Genomic DNA, 25,761 nt, shown 5'->3' with positions numbered 1-25,761 from the left:
TATGTTTTACGTTATGGACACAAGTAACTGAAAAATATATTCTACGTTGAGTTGTACCACTGGCATACTTCCCTGTAGCTTGGTAACTGTTATTTACAGCGGTATTGTAAACGCGAATCCTGTTGATAGATCTATCGAGCCTGACAACCCCAACCGGACTGGACGACCAGTATTCAACGGTTGCACAGTACTTCGTTTTGTGACTACACTTGGTACGGTGTAGTAAGATTTCATAATAAAGGGAATATGCGACGTGATTAAATGTTAAGTATGGTTACCAAGTGCTCAACCACTTAGAATATTTTTATTAAAACGTTTATATATGAAATCTTGTGGTCTATATATATATATATTGCTGCCGGCATTAAACCTATATCTCACCAGCTTTATGTTGACGTTTTAAGCATGTCTATTCTCAGGTGATAATTAGAAGCTTCCGCTGCAACATGTTGAATTTAAACAAGATCTTGAGTATGCATATTTGTGTCAAAAATAAAACTGCATATCGGAGGATTTGTAATGTAAAATATGCTAGAAATCGTATTGTTATCATCACATGTAAAGTTTGTAAGTCTAAGATTATCGCTAAACGATAATCATCTTTTTATTGTCTAAAGCTTGTATTAAAATAAGAGTTATGGTTTGTAATGTAAAATAAATGCAGTTGTTCTTTTAAAAATGTCGCATATAGAGGTCAATACCTCGCAATGAAATCATACGTTATCTAACTCGTTCTTATGGTTAAGGACGGGTTATGACATGTGGTATCAGAGCGGTGGTCTTAGCGAACCAGGTTTGCATTAGTGTGTCTAACTGATAAGTCGTTAGGATACATTAGTAAGTCTGGACTTTGACCGGGTCTGATTTAAAAACCATTGCTTATCATTGTTGGTTAAAATTTATATGTAAATATTATGTAGTACTAATGGGTTAGTTGTTGTGTGATAGATGTCGGGCTCAAAACTTGTCATCACGTTCAGCGACTCTGAACCAGAATCTTCAGATGGTGTTCCAGTCATTAACCTATCCGATGACGAAAATAATATCTTTGGGGAAGACTCACAAATTCCGGATGAACCGACTATAGAGAACCCGGAAAGTGAACCCGAGGAGGAAAGTGAACCCGAGGAGGAAAGTGAACCCGAGGAAGAAATACAGGAAATTACAAAAGACGAGTTCGAACTAGGAAAGAAACGAAAGGCTAATGAATTAGAAAATTCAAATCCCGAGTTTAGTAAGGATGATGTGGCACCAACTCCACTAGACACTACCACCCCTATTCCCGCTATTCCTATTCGTTCTATCCCGGCATCCAGTTCTTCAGTCCCACAGCCAAAATATAGGCAGACAGCCAGGATAAGCGTTAAGCGATTCTTTGAACCTAAACGTCCTAGAAAATAGACCAAACGATGCGCTGCCGTATTAAACCATGGGATCATATAATGTTTTGTATAATATTATTAGTGTGGTTTGTTTAATGTTCGATGTAAGATAAGCATATGTAAAATAGTGAAGTGTGAAATGCAATAATTTTTCATGGTTAAGTATTATTTAGATGGTAGTAATTGATTCTGTACTAAGCTATTAAGTATGGACATTAACGGGTAGGTACTACCCTAGATATAATTATAAAACGCTAATAAGAAGAAAAGGCTTTTATAATAATACCTAGTTCATATTATTAACAAGCTATAATGTACTATAAATACACACTACATCTATAATATTCCATGTGAATAATTATTTTCTTTCATTAGGAAATGGCGCGATTGAATCGAATGACAGAACAAGAAGTCAAGGAATTCATCAATCAGCGAGTCAATGACAGAATGTTATGGGTCGAAGCTGCAAGAGCTGCTGCAGTTAACCCAAATCCTCGTGTAGGATGCACCTACAAGACGTTTCAAGCTTGCAAGCCCTCATCATTCAGTGGAACGGAAGGACCGATCGGTTTAACCCGGTGGATAGAAAAGATGGAGACTGTGTTTAAAATCAGTGGTTGTGTTGAAAAGGACATGACCAAGTATGCATCGTGCACTTTACAAGATAGTGCACTCACGTGGTGGAAAAATTATGTGAAGGCTGTAGGAGGAGATGTAGCTTATGATACTCCATGGGAAGAATTCAAAACAATGTTAATCAACGAATATTGTCCAAGGAACGAGGTTAGGAAGTTGGAAGATGAATTACGAAGTCTGAAGGTTGTTGGTACTGAAATCACCAACTACAATCAGCGATTCATGGAATTAGTTTTGCTATGTCCTGAATTGGTTCCAACCGAAGAACGGAAGATTGAAATGTACAAAGATGGTTTGCCCACAAAGGTCAAGGCAAACGTTACAGCATCGAGACCTAAGACAATTCATGAAGCTATAACCATGGCCAACGAGCTAATGGATCAGGTCATCTTGGATAAGAAATCATCCAATACTGATGTGAAGGTATTGGGTAACAAAAGAAAGTGGAATGGAAATTATGATCGAGGTAACCAACAACAATCTTCTAAGAAACAAGAAACCACGAAAGGTGCGGGTAGTGGTTCAGGTTTTGGTTACAAAGGACAAAGTCCTTTATGCAACCGATGCCACAAACATCATTTTGGTTACTGTAGTGTGGTATGCAACAAGTGTAATCGACAGGGTCATCTTGCTGAAGATTGTAGGGCTCTCGTTACAAATACAAATGGTACCAAGACTCCTGCCACCAATGCAAATAGAACTGCTTTGGCTACCGTTACTTGTTTTGGGTGTGGAAAACAAGGTCACTATAAGAGCCAGTGCCCGAATCCAGAGAAGAATGTCGGACCTGCACGTGGGAGAGCATTTATTATTAATGCTAGAGAGGCACGTGAAGACCCGGAGCTTGTTACGGGTACGTTTACCATTAATAACTTATCAGCATCTATTATATTTGATACTGGTGCCGATAGAAGTTACGTGTGTAGAAATTTTTACACTAAATTGAATTGTTCATCATTACCTCTAGATGCTAAGTACATGATTGAGTTAGCTAATGGTAAACTAATTAAAGCCGATAAAATTTGTCGTGATTGTGAAATAAATTTAGCCGGAGAAACGTTTAAAATTGACTTAATACCCGTAAAATTAGGAAGTTTTGATGTAACAGTCGGCATGGACTGGATGTCCAAAGTAGGAGCTGAAGTTGTGTGTGCCAAGAAGGCAATTCGCATTCCTAGTAAGGATAAAATGCCGGTGATGATTTATGGAGAGAAGGGTAATTCAAAGCTAAAACTCATTAGCTGTTTGAAAGCCAAGAAGTTTTTAGAAAAGGGATGTTATGCTATTCTAGCACATGTTAATAAAGTCGAAAAGAAAGAAAAAGAGAAGTGCATCAATGACGTGCCTGTGGCAAGAGATTTTCCTGAAGTATTTCCGAAAGAGTTGCCGGGATTACCTCCATTTAGATCTGTAGAATTTCAAATAGATCTTGTACCAGGAGCTGCACCGGTTGCCCGTGCTCCATATAGACTTGCACCGTCCGAATTAAAAGAACTTCAAAGTCAGTTAAAAGAATTACTGGACCGTGGATTCATACGACCAAGCACTTCACCGTGGGGAGCTCCAATTTTATTTGTTAAGAAGAAAGATGGATCTTTTAGGATGTGTATAGATTATCGTGAATTAAATAAGTTAACTATCAAGAATCGGTATCCACTACCGAGAATTGATGACTTATTTGATCAACTGCAAGGATCATGTGTTTATTCGAAAATCGACCTAAGATCGGGTTATCATCAATTACGTGTCAAAGAAGAGGACATTCCGAAAACTGCTTTTCGGACACGTTATGGTCATTACGAATTTTTGGTCATGCCGTTTGGATTGACGAATGCGCCAGCTGTATTCATGGACCTCATGAATCGAGTTTGTAGTCCATATTTAGATAAGTTTGTTATCGTTTTCATTGATGATATTCTTATCTATTCCAAGAGTGAGCAAGAGCATGAGCAGCATTTAAGGTTGATATTAGAGTTGTTGAGAAAAGAACAGCTATATGCTAAATTTTCTAAATGTGCTTTCTGGTTGAAAGAAGTGCAATTTCTTGGTCACGTTGTTAGTAGCAAAGGAATTCAGGTTGATCCAGCTAAAATTGAGGCCATTGAAAAATGGGAGACTCCTAAAACACCAATGCAGATACGCCAATTTTTGGGTTTAGCCGGTTATTATAGAAGGTTTATTCAAGATTTTTCCCGAATAGCTAAGCCGTTGACAGCATTAACGCAAAAAGGGAAGAAATACGAATGGACCTCGGAACAGGAGAACGCATTTCAATTACTGAAGAAGAAGTTAACTACCGCGCCTATATTATCATTACCAGAAGGGAACGATGATTTTGAAATATATTGTGACGCTTTGCGACAAGGTTTTGGTTGTGTTCTTATGCAACGGAAGAAAGTGATTGCATACGCATCCCGACAATTGAAGATTCACGAGCGAAATTATACGACACATGATCTAGAACTGGGAGCAGTCGTGTTTGCATTGAAGATGTGGAGACACTACTTGTATGGGGTTAAATTCACTGTGTTTACTGATCATAAAAGCCTTCAACATATTTTTGATCAGAAACAGCTGAATATGAGGCAACGTAGGTGGGTCGAGTTAATAAACGACTATGATTGTGAAATTCATTATCATCCCGGGAAAGCGAACGTGGTGGCCGATGCTTTAAGCAGAAAGGAACGAGAACCAATTCGAATTCGAGCAATGAACATAAAAATTCGCATGAACCTCAACTCACAAATCAAAGAAGTTCAACGAGAAGCACTTACTAAAGAAAACATAAGAAATGAAATAATGAAGAAGTATGAGAAGCAACTCGTTATACGGGAGGATGGAATTCGATATTTTGCAAATCGTATTTGGGTACCGAAGTTGGGTGGATTAAGGAAGTTGATATTGAACGAGGCACATAAGACAAGATACTCGATACATCCTGGAGTTGGAAAGATGTATCAAGATCTTAAGACACGTTATTGGTGGCCTAATTTAAAGACAGACGTAGCAACATATGTTGGGGAGTGTTTAACTTGTTTCAAAGTCAAAGCAGAACACCAAAAGCCGTCAGGGTTACTTCAACAACCAGAAATCCCAGAATGGAAATGGGATGGTATTACCATGGATTTCATCACGAAGTTACCAAAGACTGCCTGGGGATACGACACCATTTGGGTAATTGTTGATCGTCTCACCAAGTCTGCACATTTCTTGCCTATAAAGGAAACGGATAGAATGGAGAAACTGTTACGATTATATATAAAGGAAATTGTTTCAAGGCATGGAATACCTATTTCCATTATATCCGATCGTGATAGTAGATTTACCTCAAAGTTCTGGCAATCACTACAGGAGGCACTAGGAACTCGTTTGGATATGAGTACCGCATATCATCCGCAAACGGACGGGCAGAGTGAAAGAATAATTCAGACTCTTGAAGACATGCTCAGGGCATGTGTGATCGATTTTGGAAACGGATGGGATAAGTATTTACCGTTAGCAGAATTCTCGTATAATAATAGTTATCATGCGAGCATTAAAGCTGCACCATTCGAAGCATTGTATGGAAGGAAGTGTAGATCTCCTATCTGTTGGAATGAAGTAGGAGATCGACAATTAACTGGTCCCGAGATCATACACGAAACGACTGAGAAGATAGTACAAATTAAGGAGAGATTGAAAACAGCCCGTAGTCGCCAAAAGAGCTACGCCGATGTCCGAAGGAAACCATTAGAGTTTCAGATCGGTGACATGGTTATGCTAAAGGTGTCACCTTGGAAAGGTGTGATACGTTTTGTAAAAAGGGGTAAACTGAACCCAAGGTACGTAGGCCCGTTCAAGATCATCGAACGCATTGGACCGGTAGCTTATCGACTCGAGTTACCGCAACAACTCGCCGGAGTACATAATACCTTTCACGTCTCAAACCTTAAGAAGTGTCTTGCAAAGGAATATTTCACCATTCCTCTTGAAGAAATCCATGTCGACGAGAAACTACAATTCGTCGAAGAACCAATCGAAATCATGGACCGTGAAGTTAAACAGCTCAAGCAGAGCAACATACCGATCGTTAAGGTTTGTTGGAATGCTCGAAGGGGTCCCGAGTTTACTTGGGAACGAGAGGATCAGATGAAACAAAAGTATCCACACTTGTTTCTCGATGACGCAAATTAGGTACAATTTTAAAATTTCGGGACGAAATTTATTTAACGGGTAGGTACTGTAATGACCCGCACTTTTTCGATCGTTCTATACTTATAAGATTAATATTTACATAAATTAAACCCTACCAACATGATAAGCAATCCAAATTGTTGAGACTTATGTTTTTGAAATGAGTTTTACACAACGTTTGACCGTCTAGTTTGACCGATGATATCACGAACTATACAATATATGATAATTATACGTTTGTGTATATATATGTATATATACATATTTAACATGATTAATGAATGTTTTAATACCTCATTTTGTATTAATAACAATAAGTTATAAGTATGTTTTGAAACTACTAACTTAAGTTTTCAAAACGATAACCATACGTAACGTTATTTGACATAAATACTTATAATCTATAATGTTTATACATATATCGTATAAGTAATGTATTTAATCACTTTTAAGGACTTAAATACATAAAATCATATAAGTGTATTCACAAAAGATAGCTATATTTGAATCCTCATTCTATTTTTCACAAGATTTCTATACGTATATCTAGAGTATATGTACTCGTATCATACCTAACTTCTATACGTATTTACTATTGGTATATACACATCAAATCACCACCTAACTAGCCCTTGTTACTGCCCTAAGGTAGAGGTAATTGCTTTTGTATGATTGTTTGACAAATACACAAGATTACAAGCTTAAAAATTTTGTCCTTGCTCCCCCCTTTATCACGTTTTTAAGGACCAACACCAAACCATTTTTAGCTCACCATTCTTACTCTTAAACCACTCTCTAATTCACCTACTTACAAGTTCTAAGAACTCCATAATCATTCAGCAAGAAACCTTGAAGATCTAGCCATAGAAACAAGCTTTAAACACCATAAGAAAACCCTTACAAAAACACTTCAAGAATTCTTCCAAGAACACAAACTTACTTCCAATCTTTCATCCAATTCCATCACCCTTTTGGTTCTAGGTTCTTACTCCTCTTTTACATCAACCTTGTCCAAGGAACTTGAGGTAGTAACTATGTTCATAACCTTATTCGATTCATATATATATAGCTATCTTATTTTGTGGTATAAGATTTTAACAACAAGAACATAGTTTGAATGTTTTCAAACTTGTTTGCAAACTAAATAGATCCTTCTAACTTAACTTTTAAAATACTTCAAGACCTGTAATATATCTTAAATATATGCTAATTTAACAAGGTTTAACTTGGTTTTTCAAAGAACACCTTAAAAACTGTTTTTACGACGTCGGAGTGTAACCGGGTGCTGTTTTGGGTTGGATAATTAAAAACCATCTTAAACTTTGAATTGGAGGTTTATTTTCTGGAAAAATGATTTTTACTATGAATATGTTAACGCATAAAAATTTTATGATTTAACTCAAAGTATAAGTATTTTTAGAAAAATAATCATTTAAGGATTGTTTACATGATGGAAAATGATTAACTTCATAAGTTTCACCAAAGTTTGACCTATGACCTGTGATTTAGAATACAAACTAAGGTATTTACAGTTCATATTCTTAAAGAGGGACTCGATCCAAGGAAGTGGCAAGTTGAATCAACGAAAACGGAGTTGTAACGAAGAAACTATGACCGAAACAAAATCGGATATCCAAGACTAGTTTAGCCACGAAAATAATTGGGAAAAATTAAATAAATCACATCTTTTTAAGATAACATGATATTTTATATATATGTACTTATAATCCAATTTTATATGGTTCAGGATCACCCGTAAACAACACGAGAAGATTAATCATAAGATCCCATGATTGTACGCAACACGTCATTTGACAACACCGGTACTTAATGTACGCAACACGTCATTTGACAACACCGGTACCGTGGGTCAAGATTAATCTCGACCAATACATATACGATGGGGGTTTTATTTATTTCATTGCGGGTTTATTAAACATCTAAATATGAACCATTAAAATTGAATTACTAACAACGAACTGCTAACTACGGACTAAGGAAATATTGAAAGTATTAAAAGTATTATAAGTATATATATGTGACGTTTGTTTAAAAAGAAAAGGTTTTGATATATTATGTATGGATAGGTTCGTGATATCAACCGGAGACCAAGTCAAATTATATATATCTTCAAGACGAAAGTGAGTATATAGTCCCACTTTTAAACTCTAAATATTTCGGGATGAGAATACATGTATTTTATGTTTTACGTTATGGACACAAGTAACTGAAAAATATATTCTACGTTGAGTTGTACCACTGGCATACTTCCCTGTAGCTTGGTAACTGTTATTTACAGCGGTATTGTAAACGCGAATCCTGTTGATAGATCTATCGGGCCTGACAACCCCAACCGGACTGGACGACCAGTATTCAACGGTTGCACAGTACTTCGTTTTGTGACTACACTTGGTACGGTGTAGTAAGATTTCATAATAAATGGAATATGCGACGTGATTAAATGTTAAGTATGGTTACCAAGTGCTCAACCACTTAGAATATTTTTATTAAAATATTTATATATGAAATCTTGTGGTCTATATATATATATATTGCTGCCGGCATTAAACCTATATCTCACCAGCTTTATGTTGACGTTTTAAGCATGTCTATTCTCAGGTGATAATTAGAAGCTTCCGCTGCAACATGTTGAATTTAAACAAGATCTTGAGTATGCATATTTGTGTCAAAAATAAAACTGCATATCGGAGGATTTGTAATGTAAAATATGCTAGAAATCGTATTGTTATCATCACATGTAAAGTTTGTAAGTCTAAGATTATCGCTAAACGATAATCATCTTTTTATTGTCTAAAGCTTGTATTAAAATAAGAGTTATGGTTTGTAATGTAAAATAAATGCAGTTGTTATTTTAAAAATGTCGCATATAGAGGTCAATACCTCGCAATGAAATCATACGTTATCTAACTCGTTCTTATGGTTAAGGACGGGTTATGACACTCATTGTATTAAAACATGTCAAATTATTCAAATTTTAAGATGTCAAAAACAAATTAAGTGTTAAACAATTAAACCTTCTTTGTTATACTTGGAATAATACGGTGTAATATTATTATTATTTTTTTAACGGCAAAGATAAACATTTTTAAAATACTTGTAAAGTCATGCGGAGCCAAAACCTGATCCCAACGTAGCCAATGCATTTTCTTTTTATACGAAGTGGATCCCCATAAAAATCCTGGACGTAGGCTTTCTAACTCGTTCAATATTATTTCCGGGCATTTATATAATGACAAAAATAAATGCCTAATGAACCCAACACCGACTTAGTAAGTGTTAGCCTACTGCCTATGGATAACATGTTCGCTTTCCAACCCACTAAATTCTTTTTGAATTTATCAATCAACACTTTCCAATAACCGATCCTTTGCATTGACACACCCATAGAAAATTTTCTAGCTCCAATATGATAACTTTGAGACATTTATAGATAAACCAGATGATTCACGAAACAGGCCAAGAGTATGCAAAATGCTTTCGATCAACATGTCCCTAAACCCAAAACTCTAAACCCCAAATCGTCCGAGTTAAAAATTCAATCTAAACCCTAATTTCAGAACCCTATTTTCTAAACCCTAATTTCTAATCCCCTTAAAAAATATTTTAATTAAAACATTACATATGATGCATGTCATCATTTATTTCTTCGAGCGTTTTCCCGCAAAAATAATAACATTTATTACAAAGTGTTCCCTCCACTTCCCCTCTAAAAAGTGTTCCTTCTCTATTAAAACATTATATATATATATATATATATATATATATATATATATATATATATATATATATATATATATATATATATATATATATATATATATATATATATATATAGTGGTAGGATCAAGAGAGAAGTACCCAATCGGGGGGAAGCGGGGGGAAGCAAATTTTCTTTTTCGTTTTTTGAAAAAACTTTGTTCACGAACATTATAGATTGGATGAAAATAAGAATATTTAGAAAAGATACTTCGTGATGAATGTTATTATTTTGGCGGAAAAACGCTCGAAGAAGTAATATATAACAATTATCGTGTTTTTCGAGCGTATGTTGAGGTTTTAGACATTAGGGTTTAGATATTAGGGTTTATAGGGTTTAGATATTAGGGTTTAGAAATTTAGGGTTTAGGGTTTAGATTTAGGGTTTAGATTTAGGATTTAGATTGAGTTTTTAACACGAACGGTTTAGCGTTTAGGGTTTAGGGTTTGGTGTTTTGAGTTTATGGAATAAACCCAAAACACTAAACCCTAAACCCTAAACCCTAAACTCTAAATCGGGCTAAATTTTACTTCACAAAACATGGAGAAAAAAAACGTTAACATTCTTCACGAACAATATTATCTTGAATGTTATTTTTGTCGATCGTTTTCCCGCCAAAATAATAACATTCATCACGAAGTGTCTTTTCTAAATGTTCTTATTTTCATCCAATCTATAATGTTCGTGAACAAAATTTTTTCAAAAAACGAAATTTTTTTTTTTTTACTTCCCCCCGCTTCCCCCCGATTGGTTACTTCCTCATTGATCCTGCCCCTATATATATATATATATATATATATATATATATATAGATTTAATCAAGAGGGAAGTACTTTTTTAGGGGGAAGTTATTTTTTTCGTTTTTTTGAAAAAAAAATTTCAGGCATCAAGATCACATGAAAATATGAACATTTAAAAAAGACACTTTGTGTCGAAAGTTATTATTTTGGCGGTAAAACGCTCGAAGGAAAAAATGAAAATATTCAATGCATTGAATGTTTTGATTCTGAGTTTTTTTTAAGGGGTTAGAAATTAGAGTTTAGAAATGAGGATTTAGAAATTAGGGGGTTAAAAATTAGGGTTTAGAAATTATGATTTTAGGTTTAGAAATAAAGGTGTAGGGTTTAGAAATTAAGGTGTAGGGTTTAGAAATTAAGGTTTAGGGTTTAGAAATTAGGGTTTAGATTGAATATTTTAACACGAACGGTTTAGAGTTTATGGTTTAGGGTTTAGGGTTTTTGGTTTAGGGACTAAACTCAAAACACTAAACCCTAAACTCTAAATCGGGCTAAATTTTTAAAAAAACACTTCACACAAGATGAAAACAAAATGATGCAAATAAACTCATAATCAAAACATTCAATGCATTGAATGTTTTTATTTTTTTTCTTCGAACGTTTTACCGCCAAAATAATAATATTCGTCACAAAGTGTCTTTTTTAAATGTTCATATTTTTACCTAATTTTGATGTCTGAAATTTTTTTTTTTTTTGAGAAAAACCAAAATTTAAAAAAAAAATTACTTCCCCCAAAAAAGTGTTTTCCTCTTGATTATGACTATATATATATATATATATATATATATATATATATATATATATATATATATATATATATAGTGATTTAATCCATGGCTAATCAACTTTAGTGGCTAAGTGAAGATAAGCAAAATCAATTTTTTTTATTTTATTTTAGATTCATAAATCTGCATCAAAATGGTCTCCTAATTTATATTTTTATGAGCCAAAAAGATTCAAAATTGTTAAAAAAAAATCGATGATAAATAATAATAATCGTGATGAATGATTAATTTATCATTCATGTGAATAGTGATGAATAATTAGTTTATCATTCATGTGAATAGTGATGAATGATTAATTTATCAATCATCAATTTTCAAATGAATAATAAATTAATCATTCATCACGATTATTATTATTCAAATCGTTTTTAACGATTTCATTATTTTTTTTTTTTTTTGTAACTTTTGCGTTTCTTAAATCTGCATATTAAGATACCATAAAAAGATAGTTCTTTTAAAAAAAAAAATTCTAAAATTTTGTTTATCCATTCTTAGTCGTTTTTAAGCTTAGCCATGGATCACGCCACTATATATATATATATATATATATATATATATATATATATATATATATATATATATATATATATATATATATATATATATATATATATATATATATATATGTGTGTGTGTGTGTGTGTGTGTGTGTGTGTGTGTGTGTGTGTGTGTGTGTGTGTGCGTGCGTGCGTGCGTGCGTGCGTGCGTGTGTGTGTGTGTATGGATCCAGAGTAACCAAAGGTATGGGAGAATTCAGAGAACTCACATACTAAACTCAATCTATGGTGCAGATTGACTCAATCTGTGTGCTGATTGAGCTAGTATGTGTGCAGATTGAGCTCAATCATGTGGGTTCTCTCCACCATAAGTTCTCTCTTAATCCTTTCACTTATATATATATATATATATATATATATATATATATATATATATATATATATATATATATATATATATATATATATATATATATATATATATATATATATATATGGGAAAAGTAGGAAGTAAAATTTATTTTTTTATTTTTCGTTTTTTCGAAAAAAAATTCCAACGTAAAGAGCACATGAAAATATGAACATTTAAAAAAGACACTTTGTGATAATAAATGTTATTATTTTGACGGGAAAAACGCTCGGTGAAAAAACTGATAACATGCAGCATGCGTAATGTTATTCATGAATGTTATTCATCGAGCGTTTTGTTTCCATAATATGTGAATTTGTTTTTAAGATCTAGCCCGATTTAGATTTTAGAGTTTAGGGTTTAGGGCTTAGTCCCAAAACCTAAAACCCTAAACCCTAAGCCCTAAACCCTAAACCCTAAACTCCAAATCGTTCGTGTTAAAAATTTAATCTAAACCTTAATTTCTAAACCCTAAACCCTAATTTTTAAACCTAATATCCTAATTTCTAACCCTAATAGCTAAACCCTAATTTGTAACCCCTAATTTATAAATCCTAATTTCTAAACCATAAGTTTTAAACCCTAAAAAACAAACTCAGAAGCAAAACATTCATTGCAATGAATGTTATCATTTATTTCTTCGAACATTTTCCCGCCAAAATAATAACATTCATCACGAAGTGTCTTTTTAAAATCTACATATTTTAATGTGATCTTGACGCCTGGAAAAAAAAAAGATTTACTTCCCCCCAAAAAAGTGCTTCCATCTTGATTATATATATATATATATATATATATATATATATATATATATATATATATATATATATATATATATATATATATATATATATATATATATATATATATATATTGGTTTATTCCATGGCTAAACAACTTTAGTGGCTAAGTGAGGATAAGCAAAATCAGAAATGTTTTTAAAGATATTTTTTTTAGATTCATAAATCTGCATCAAAATGCTCTCCTAATCTATATTTTTATAAGCCAAAAACATTCGAAATCATTAAAAAATCGATGATGAATGATAATAATCGTGATGAATGATTAATTTATCATTCATCTAAATAGTGATTTTATCATCATCACTATTCAGATGAATGATAAATTAATCATTCATCACGATTATTATCATTCGTCATCGATTTTTTTACAATTTCGTTATTTTGTTGTTGTAATTTTTGCGTTTTCTTCAATCTGCATATTAAGAGACCATAAAAAGATAATTTTTATTTATTTATTTATTTATTTATTTATTTATTTATTTTTTTGAAATTTTGCTTATCTATTTTTAACCGTTTTTAAGCTTAGTAATGGGTCACGCCTCATAATCTAGAGGGAAGCACTTTTTTGGGGGGAAAGGATAGTAAAATTTATTTTTTTATTTTTACGTATTTTTCGAATTTTTTTTTTTTCCAAAATTAAGAGCACATGAAAATATGAACATTTAAAAAAGACATTTTGTGATAAATGTTATTATTTTGGTGGAAAAATGCTCGAAGAAAAACTGATAACATGCAGCATGCATAATGTTATTCTTGAATGTTATTCTTCCAGCGTTTTTTTCATATGATCTAGCCCGATTTAGAGTTTAAGGTTTAGGGTTTAAGGCTAAACCCAAAACCCTAAACCTTAAAACCTAAACCCTAAATCCTAAACCCTAAACTCTAAACCGTTCGTGTTAAAAATTCAATCTAAACCCTAATTTCTAAACCCTAAACCCTAATTTCTAAATCCAAAATCCTAATTTTTAAACCCTAATAGCTAAACCCTAATTTTTAACCCCTAATTTCTAAACCTCAATCTCTAAACCATAATTTTTAAACCCTAAAAACAAACTCAGAAGCAAAACATTCATTTCAATTAATGTTATAATTTATTTCTCCGAGTGCTTTCCCGCCAAAAAAAATAACATTATCACGAAATGTCTTTTTTAAATCTTCATATTTTCATGTGATCTTGATGTCTTTTTTTTAGACATCAAAATTAGGTAAAAATATGAATATTTAAAAAAGACACTTTGTGACGAATATTATTATTTTGGCGGTAAAACGCTCGAAGAAAAAAAAATGAAAACATTCAATGCATTGAATGTTTTGATTCTGAGTTTATTTGAATCGTTTTGTTTTCATCTTGTGTGAAGTGTTTTTTTTTTAATTTAGCCCGATTTAGTGTTTTGTGTTTAGTCCCTAAACCCTAAACCGTTCGTGTTAAAATATTCAATCTAAACCCTAATTTCTAAACCCTAAATTTCTAAACCCAAAACCCTAATTGCTATACTCTAATTTTTAACCCCCTAATTTCTAAACCCTAATTTTTAACCCCTTAAAAAAAAAACTCAGAATCAAAACATTCAATGCATTGAATGTTTTCATTTTTTTCTTCGAACGTTTTATCGCCAAAATAATAACATTCATCGCAAAGTGTATTTTTTAAATGTTCTTATTTTCATGTGATCTTGATGCCTGAAAAAAAATTCGAAAAAAACGAGAAAAAAATTACTTCACCCCAAAAAAGTACTTCCCTCTTTATTAAATATAGATTTAATCAAGAAGGAGGCACTTTTTTTAGGGAAGTGAGGGAAAGTTATATATATATATATATATATATATATATATATATATATATATATATATATATATATATATATTAAAGGGATCAAATGAGAATTTTTTGACCCTGATAACCCTGAGAACTCAAAAATACACTGAAATTCGAACAAAAAAAGGAAATTCGAATAAAAAATTGGGCGGGCGAACAAAAAAGGTGAAATTCGAACAAAAAAAAAGCGGGCGAACAAAAATGGTGAAATTCGAACAATTTTGTGTTCTACATTTTTTAAATTCGAACTAAAAAATGTAGAAGACAAGGAATTCGAACAAAAAAATTGAAATTCGAACAAATTTGTGTTCTACATTTTGGTAATTCGAACACAAAAAAAAAATTTGCTCGCCCGTTTTTTCTTTTTTTTTCTCAAATTCCTTGTTTTTTGCTCGCCCGCCACTTTTTTTCTCGAATTTCAGTGTATTTTGGAGTTCATAGAGTTCTCACACTAAAAAAGTTCTCACTGGATCATCTATATATATATATATATATATATATATATATATATATATATATATATATATATATATATATATATATATATATAGGCATGATCAATGGGGAAGTAACCAATCGGGGGAAGCAAAATTTTTATTTATTTCGTTTTTTTTGGAATTTTTTTTCCAGCATCAAGATCACACGAAAATATAAAAATTTAGAAAAGACATTTCGTGATGAATGTTATTATTTAGGCGGGAAAACGATCGACAAAAATAACACTCAAGATAATATTGTTCGTGAAGAATGTGAATTTTTTTTCATGTTTTGTGAAGTAAAATTTAGCCCGATTTAGAGTTTAAGGTTTAGGGTTTGGTGTTTTGGGTTTATGGAATAAACCCAAAACATCAAACCCTAAACTCTAAACAGTTCGTGTTAAAAACTCAATCTAAATCCTAAATCTAAACCCTAAACCCTAAATTTCTAAACCCTAATATCTAAACCCTAATATCTAAACCCTAATATCTAAACCCTAATAGCTAAAACCTCAACATACGCTCGAAAAACACGATAATTGTTATATATTATTTCTTCGAGCGTTTTCCCGCCAAAATAAAAACATTGATCACAAAGTGTCTTTATTAAATGTTCATATTTTCATCTCATCTATAATGTTCGTAAACAAAGATTTTTGAAAAAACGAAAAAAAAAAAAAAAAAAAAAATCTTTCCCCCGCTTCCTCCAAATATATATATATATATATATATATATATATATATATATATATATATATATATATATATATATATATATATATATATATATATATATATATATATATATATATATATATAGTGGTAGGATCGAGAGGGAAGTAACCAATCGGGGGGAAGCAAAAACTTTTTTGTTTTTTGAAAAAACTTTGTTCACGAACATTATAGATGAGATGAAAATATGAACATTTAGTAGAGACACTTTGTGATAAATGTTTTTATTTTGGCGGAAAAACGCTCGAAGAAGTAATATATAACAATTATCAAGTTTTTCGAGCGTATGTTGAGATTTTAGCTATTGGGGTTTAGATATTAGGGTTTATAGGGTTCGGAAATTTAGGATTTAGAAATTTAGGGTTTAGGGTTTAGATTTAGGATTTAGATTTAGAATTTAGATTAAGTTTTTAACACGAACGGTTTAGAGTTTAGGGTTTAGGGTTTTGGGTTTTGGGTTTGGTGTTTTGAGTTTATGGAATAAACTCAAAACACCAAACCCTAAACTCTAAATCGGGCTAAATTTTACTTCACAAAATATAAAAAAAAAACGTTCATATTCTTCACGAACAATATTATCTTGAATGTTATTTTTGTTGATCGTTTTCCCGCCTAAATAATAATATTCATCACGAAGTGTCTCTTCTAAATGTTCATATTTTCGTGTGATCTTGATGCCGGAAAAAAAAATCCAAAAAAAACGGAAAAAAAAAAAAAATTTGCTACCCCCTTCCCCCGATTGGTTAATTCCCCATTGATCTTGCCCCTATATATATATATATATATATATATATATATATATATATATATATATATATATATATATATATATATATATATAGTCAAAACACAAGTAGACCAAACTAGACGTCTAGACCCGAATAAGCCTTTAATATTCTACCCCTTTCAACCCAAATTGACTTTGACCCGTTACCTGATTCACCCATTTTGCCACATTTGATTCACACATAATTTCAGAAGTCGTTAAACTATGTTATGTTAAACGACAAACCAAAACACTGTAAGTCAGATGAACTTGGTCATAAGTCAAAACCTGAAAGTTACAAAAACTTGGTTTATACTATTTATTGTAGTATTTACCGAATAAAGTTTGATAACTAGGAGAGGATCAAATGATTATTTTCATGCGTAATGCAACTTCCTTCTTAATATTTCGTACGGAGTATTAACGGATACAGTTGAACTGAGTCTGAGACCAGACCATCCTAGGACCAGCTAACCAACTCTGTATGCCAAAACCAAACGAGACCTAGACATTATAGACCACAAATAGCGTTAAGATCCAAAGTAAATACGCCTGAATACAATGAAGGACCAAGGCGGGTTACTAAAGTCACACTACTGTAAAACCTCTGCATTCAACTATAGAAAATCACACAACAGCCAGCTAAGATGGTAAAAACTGTAAAATACATCAAGTCCCAAAATATTATTACAAAAACAACTACGTACAACCATATGCCTACATATTAAACAGACCCGATTCAGCAAATTTCCAACATCAATATTTAAAAAAAAAAAAATCAAAATGTCTGAATATTGAATCTTAGGAAAGTTTAATACTAGTAAACGACCGTCATACCTTTTTCATGAACCAAGAAACTTTCTGCTTGTATATTTGCCATATTCTATAAGACCAGCAACCCACATGAACCTCCAACTAAATCATCTACTCTACAGTTTACTGTGACAGGATCCCTGATATTGCAGCATAAAGCATTAGCTACGAGGCAAAAATATTCCACTCTCCTTGAAAATCCTGACACGTTTAGACTGCAAAAATGGGACGAGAGATTAATTAATTCTCTAATAAAACAAACTGCATTAAAAGTATATGTCTCCACATATCTCACAAGTTTGTATCAAGTCAAAAGCTACAGAGCTCATATAAACTGTACTAATATTCTGGTTGAATAGACAGATATTCGGTGTCATGAATGTCATCAAGTAATTCAATGTTGAGTTAGGTTTGTGAAATGTTTTAGGAGGAACTGAAGTTAATCAAATGAATGGGAATCTAACATTCCAATTTCAATGAATTTCATTAAACTTTGTGCACCAAACAGGATATTAATCTCACAACGAGCTATTTAGTTACCAAGTTTGTACTACAAAAAAATCAAATCAAATATTCCATGTCATTTTCCCTTTAGGTGGCAACTGGATGGGTCAGATGACTCCGGTAACACAGCATAACAGGTAAACATTGTTGATTACTTTACGAATGTTAAAAGATGGATGCTTGAGTTCGTACATAAAGCATTTGGTCAAAATTACCCAATTTGTCTGGTTACAAAACACGATCATGCAAATGGCCCAATATAACTTAAGAGACACCATGAGAATTAGCCCAGTAAACTATTAAAATACGTCCAGCAATAGAATAAACCCAATAGGAAAAGAATTACCGAAAGAAATAAGGCATGCAGGACAGTCGGAAAACTAGTTGAGTTATCGAATCTGTGCTGGAGAACATAGTAAACCAGAAGCATCTGATCCAACCATTGCAAGGTCACAAACAGTACAAAGCTTCCCTTCCTGGGAAACAACAAAGTGTGAATTACAATACGCGCATACTACATCTTTCTGTCCCCGGTATATAGGAACATAAGTGGCCCCACAAACAACAAATGGATTTCTAAAATCATAATTCAACTGTGTGGCATCCTTCATGTTCCTCTCAGCAGCTTGCATAACAGAACGGGCAGTTTTGGTTTGGTTTTCAGCAGTTGGGTTAGTCTCCAAGAGCCTCCTGGCAAAGTTCGACGCGGTGATCAGATTACGTGCCTTGTAACACACAGTCATAGCATTCATCAATGCGAGTCTCAAGTGCGGTAACTGAAGGTTACAGTGAGTAAAATAAGCTGCTAGTTCTTGTTGACGAACCGGGTCATCTTTAAGTTCTCTTCTTTTAAGTTCCATCTGTAAGCCCAAAACATATTCTTTAACAATAATAATTAATTCTTTAACCTCATCCACTTCTCGTCTTGACTCAACAACAATTAAGGGAATGGTATGAAGAATATTAAGAAAAACCCGTAACGCTTCGGTAAATTTCCCAGTGGTGGTGGCTTTGTAACCAGATTTAAGCTTTTCTTCTAACTGAGAGAAATTGAAAACGAGTGCAGGTGGGGCCCGGACATTAGGACTTGCTGACTCGCTCCAACCTTTTTCGATTGCCATGGAGATCAAAGGAGCAGATGAGAAAGCGCGCAAGTAAGTATGACTTCCCATGTGAAGATCGATAAACAATGATTTCAACGGGGTGAAATTCTTTATTCCCAGCTGGCGGCTTAATAACCGCATGGCGGTTTCAAAGTTTCCGGCTGCTGCGTGTTCACCAGCAAGAGATGATTTCTGAACCCAAATCTGACTCACGGGCATACCAACAGTGGGTGCCACAAAAACAGACGAACGAGTAGTAGCTTTCGGGGTTTCAATGTCTGTAGGAAGTTCAAGATCCTCGAGATCCCAACCACCCTCTTCGTTTTCATCTTCGTGTGCGTCTTCATCATCCAACACCATGCTGACATCACCATTCTGAATGTTGTCTACATCCACGATATCCAAATCCTCACCCCAATCAGCATCAGCAGCATCATCATACTCTTCGTTTCCACCCTTTCCAGCGTTATCAAGACCACCTTCAAAGATCCCTTTCATGACCCTCAGTAACGGCCAGTCTCCACCACATAAAACTGGAGTCGGTGGCATCAAAAGAGAACTCGACTTACCGCTGGGCAAAGTAGGAACGTTACCTTCAAGTTTATCAGCAAGTTCTTCAACAATATGGATCAACCCATGGGTTTTAGCCGTAGCATATGCTAGTGGTAAATGACCCGCACTGATCAAAATCTTGATTCGTTCTTGAACATCACCCAAATACAAAGCATTATGGAACTGACCCATAACATCATTTTTCACCTCAGCGATCTTCATCATTTTGGATAGTTTATCCAAATTACCTGTTATCAGATAAAGAAAAGATAGCCTCTCAAAGTTTTTCGTCCTCTGGTATGCATATTCAACGATACCAGAGTTACCCTGTCGAAGGGCCTCGAGCCCCAACCTATACCAGTGATCTTTCTCATCGATTTCTTTAGCAGACGCAACGGCTATCTGAATGTTTCCGCTTTCAAGGGCTAAACTGAAACGAGTTCTTTCATCCTTAACAAAATGAAGAGCAACTTCTGGAAAACCTTTTTGTTGAAGATAGGCAATCATTGCTTGCCCGCATAATTCGGAATTTCTAATCATGCTCATTACATCATCATATTTCTTTTTTAGTAAAGATAACTTAAATATATATTCAGTTGAATCGATAACTATAGGCCGGTTCTTCCCGTCTCTGTCCAAGCAAAAAATTGTGTTTCCGAATATTTTTGTGATGTAAACCGGAACATCAAGGGTTTTGATGATTCCACTGTCCCCATTAGGTAAGCAGTATTTGATATGGGTCAGGGTTGTGTATATGAACACGCCATTATCAGCCCACGAACCACTTTTCACACGGATTGTCTCGTGCAGGGTGCACCGATGAACAAGCTTCTTATCAGCTATGATTATTGAATGTTTGCTTAACAAAGCAACACTTTCCATGTCGTTTGACCAAACAACATACCTAACAAAAGAAGTTTGAAGATCTCCTAGAACCAATCGTTGTTGAAGGTCAAAGATGAATACTCTATCCTCTGCCCTACATAACAAGTTACCTGTACCAGCATAAAATATAGCATCTGTGGCAACAGGAAGAGCACTTTTCTTCACGATCTCGTTTTTCAAGTTTTTGACTAAAACTTGATTAGTGCTTTTCTCTAGAACTGCAAATCGGTTTCGAGCGACGAAAACGGCTGAACCCCCAACACCACGTTTAGCCTCTTGAACTGTATCACCTCTTGTAAAACTATCTTTAGGGATGATGTACAGTTCATAAGATCCACCATCTACATCTGAACATATCAGAACTGCGTTTTCAGTTGGACTGTACGATAGTGTTCTCGGACCCTGGTTCAAGCTGACAGAACCAGGTCTACGGATTGGTAGTATTTGAGTGTCTTTTTGAGAAGAGTACTCGTAGTACCGTAGAAAACGGTCTTTAACGAAGAACAGGGAATCACCACTTACAGAAAAAGCGGGACGTTCTCTCTCTAATTTGAAAACAATCATGCCGCTGTCATGGCCAGCTGCCAGAAGGTTCATCTCAGGATGACAAGTAAGAATCCAGAACCTATCGTGTTCCCTGCGGAATGTTTGAAGGCCAGTTCTTTTTGTAGAATCCCAAACACGTATACTTTTATCCTCTGAATTCGATACTATAATGTCTTGACGAGCATGAAAAAGAACACATGACACATTATTCATGTGACCTCTTAACGTGTCTACTTCCCAGGCTTTTGTATCTGAACAAAAATTTAGCAAGTTAGATTTTAACATCTGACTGTATTTTCAGACCAAACAGATGACACAACCATATAGACGCTTTATTCTTTAAGGATTTTCATTATAATTTTTTTATTTTTTATTTTTTTATTTTTTTATTTTTTTTTTTTATTATTTTTTTTTTTTATTATTTTTTTTTTTTAACGAGAGACAATTGAGAAAAATTAATTTTACTCGAAAGAATTCACCAGATGCCAGCACACAATTATTCTAACTAGCTTTAACCATTTGCCTAAAATGTCTTCTATTACAATTCTCTCCGACACATTTTCCAGTTGATTGCACAAGTAGTTTGAGTAACATGTTTGCCAAAATAAAGTTACAAACCATGTTTACCTACCAGCGTAAAATTAAGAAGCATGCAGATTGATCAGTAGCAATTAGTATAATTTGTCTTATGTTCTTAACTCATATAGCAAACACACTTATATTGGCAAAAATTAAATTATCAACTTCTTTAGAACTTCAGATTTTAAGCCTTCATAATAAGTTTTTTCTGGATTGTGCATATTGAACAGGACTAATTAAGGTGCACATCTGCACAAAGGTCTTTGGTATTGGTTTTTGATGAAATTGTAACGATTCACTTATTGGACATTAAGTTACATCTGACTAGCATATTTCTATCTACACATCACTTTACTGATTACTTCCTCTATTTTACATTATTACATTATAGGACGCATCTCATAACAGGTTTAACAATTTCCCTCATCCGTTTAATATCAATTCAATTCAAGCTATACATGGCCTGTTTAACAACTTTTTATATGGCAAATTAGTTTAAGAACTGTTGGTAATGAAAGCAATACTAATACCGGAGCTTTTAGTGCAACTGACCTAAATATTTCCAACTTTAAAAGGGCATATCAGGTCAAGACAGGGTGACAAACATTACCTTAAGGGACATACTGAATGACCAATATTAATTGTATGTCAAAAATTTTAACACGTACCATTCATTCGCCAGATCTTCACTTGGCGATCATCAGCTCCAGAAACAATAAGGGGAAGAGTAGGATGAAACGATGCCCAGTTGACTCCTCGATCATGTCCCTCCAAAACATACTTAACAACAGCATCGACCCCACCAAAGAAATCTGTATTCATCTGACTCAGCCTAAGTATATCATCAGTATGGGAAACTGGTTTTTTCTTCAAAGCACTAATATCCCAAACACGAACAGTCTGATCTAACGATGCTGATACAACAAGGTCCTCTTTTGGATGAAACAAAGCACACATAACATAATGGTTGTGCCCAGTCAGAACTGATATACAAGTACGAGATTGCCAATTCCATATCCTGATAGTTTGATCATCACTAGCACTAACAATCCAAGGGCTTTCATGGTGAAATTGAACTGACCGGATATAATCAAGATGGCCAAGCAGCGTGAATAAACACCGATGCAGTTTGTAGTTCCATACCTTGATCTTGTAATCATCTCCTGCATGTACAATTACACATTTTAAATCTAAAGGTATTCTCAAATAAGAGATAAGCATAGGCACAACTGTATACATGTATATAGAAAACAGATAAAAAGGGTTCTGATAGTTAATAGAGCTTAACATCAACTATAAACAGAAGTTTCTCGCATTCATTGCATGAAAATCTAATGTGCATGTACAGATGTCAACAGATTTTAAACATTTAGAAAAGAAAATGTTTTTCGTGTGGCACGTGCCTAGGTATAACTACAAGTGTTCCTATATTTTAGATCGCTGGATATGGTAAAATGATTGGTGTAAGAAACAGAGAGAAAATAAGTCGAACACATGTCATCCAGCATATGAATTAGGCCTATATTTTAGGTACACTTAACATTACTCCTATCGATAATAGATTAACGAACAAAAAACCTATATTGGTGAACATCTAAGTCAATGCAAATCACATCAAATAAATCTCCAGAAACAAAGGAGGTTGTGATCGGTAAAAGTGCGCTCCTCGAACATATTTTCTATAAAGATTCTTACACGCATAGATAAGGGCTTTGAGCTAACCGATAACTTAATGTCCACAATAAACATAATGTTTAAAACACCCTTTAATCCTACACATTACATCAAATCTAATGTGATATCCACTGGGACATTAGAACATATATATATGTATACGCACATGTATTGATAAATGCATACAAGTGAAGTTCCTACGTATGTACGAATCATATAAGTTCAACGAAAACTATAATTCACAAGTCACAACACAGATATATTACACACATGACAGTCTGAATAGATCAGTTAACCAATAAAATAACCCTAAAATTCTCAAGTATATCAATATGATCAATTCGAATCAAACGAAACAAACCTCCAGAAACAAAAAGAGGCTGTGATTGATGAAAATGAACGCCACGAACAGGACCATCGTGTTCATCGAACCGATCAATAAGAGTTCCCATACGATAATCCCATAGCTGGATCACACCACTATGAAGACTAGCTAAGATCCAAGGTCTCTTACTATGGAAACTCAATCCTTTCACTCAATTACTTTTCGTTTCAAATTTCGTCAACATATTCCCCAATTGTTTTCAAACCCTAACCCTAGAAGATCGATAAAATGAAATGTAAATTCGAACTTTTCGAATGTAATTGCAGATTAACTATAGATAAATAGACGTAGAGATTAATGATTGTTACCTTAGATCTGAGAATTGTATTGATGAAGCGATGGATTAATGAAATTTGTGATCAGACAACATTTGAGAGAAAAAGAAAATGGATCCAGTGTGTGTATGTATTAAAAACAGTGTTTAGATCTGTGAATAGTGATATGAAACTACAGTATCATTTGTTTATGGCAAACCTATTAGTCAAATTACATCTCAATTTAACAGTAAAAAATGTAGTGTGTTGGGATGATTTTTAAGAGTTTATTAACATCATTTTTTTTTAATTTTTTTTTTTTTGTGAAATCAATTATTAATGTATTTTATTATTTTTTTCCTCAAAACATGAACTTTATATAAATAAAAGAAGATACTCATCAAATACACACATACAATAAGCAGAGAAAACTAACAAAACGAATGAACAAACCAACAACACATGCAGCAAAACGGTAATAATGATATCGACCTACACACAAACAAAAAAACTACTAACAACCCGAGGGATCAACCCCCTTTGAATAAACAATTTATACTTTTATGAAATTTCTAGACTTCAACATTTACGCTCTTGTTCATAGAAATAGGCTTCAAAAGCTTGTCGTTCTCTTTAGAGAACCGAACGGCTTTCCCGTGCAACTCAGAAACGAGAAATCCGTATCCAAATCACCCTCCGCAGCAGAGTTGAAATTCGAATCTCATTCCTTTTCCATCGTATTGTCTTTTTTTGTTTTTTTTTTTAAAGCAAATAATATGTGTATATTATAACTAGAAGTAGCGCAGTATTACAAAGCCTCTAGGATACCAGTGAGTATCACAGTGAGTATCCATCTATATTTGAGATACACTATATACAAGAAACACACCACGATACAAGAGGTAAAACACAAGTAATTCCAAGCACTTCTTAACCAATTACGTCCTTATATGCAGTGGCGATTCTAGGATTAATACTCAATGGGGTCCTATACAATTTAAGTGGTACTTTGTAATTTTTTTCTCTAAAAAATGGCTATTTTTTCTAAAAAAATCACCAATTTTAAAAATATATGGAGTCCTATCTATGAATTTAGTAGTGTCCTATACAATTTTAGTAGTATTTTATATGTAAAAAAATTTAATTAATGGGGTCCTTTGACCCCACTTGACATCAAGTGAAGTCGCCACTGCTTATATGATGTTAAAGAACCGCAGCTACTAGGATTAGAGATCCAATTATGTCATTCAATCTTTAGCTTCTTTGATCGTTTGGAAAGCCTTTCAAAACATTTGGATTGTATTTCACTAAGAAAATTTGGGCTTGAGGATACATTATTATGGAATACCTTTTGGTTGCGGTTCTTTCATATAAAGTACCCGTTCACCCATTTAACGGCTTGCCACACTTTAATTT

At 33.5% G+C, this 25,761-nt stretch overlaps 1 protein-coding gene across 1 annotated transcript; it reads right to left on the bottom strand.

Annotated features, from left to right (window-relative positions):
• Nucleotides 1-17,715: 17,715 nt before the first annotated feature.
• LOC139894647 (coatomer subunit alpha-1-like) lies at nt 17,716-24,519 on the bottom strand. Its single transcript, XM_071878051.1, has 5 exons — nt 24,400-24,519; nt 24,068-24,303; nt 22,701-23,195; nt 18,714-21,704; nt 17,716-18,078 (listed from the first exon to the last, which is right to left on the bottom strand). The coding sequence occupies exons 2-4, from the start codon at nt 24,156-24,158 to the stop codon at nt 18,757-18,759; spliced, it is 3,534 nt and encodes a 1,177-aa protein (XP_071734152.1). The 5' UTR covers nt 24,159-24,303; nt 24,400-24,519; the 3' UTR covers nt 17,716-18,078; nt 18,714-18,756.
• Between the last annotated feature and the right edge of the window lie 1,242 nt (nt 24,520-25,761).

This window comes from Rutidosis leptorrhynchoides, chromosome 2 (genome assembly GCF_046630445.1).
Source record: "Rutidosis leptorrhynchoides isolate AG116_Rl617_1_P2 chromosome 2, CSIRO_AGI_Rlap_v1, whole genome shotgun sequence".
Classification (NCBI taxonomy): Eukaryota; Viridiplantae; Streptophyta; class Magnoliopsida; order Asterales; family Asteraceae; genus Rutidosis; species Rutidosis leptorrhynchoides.
This window is presented reverse-complemented; position numbering and strand designations above follow the sequence as displayed.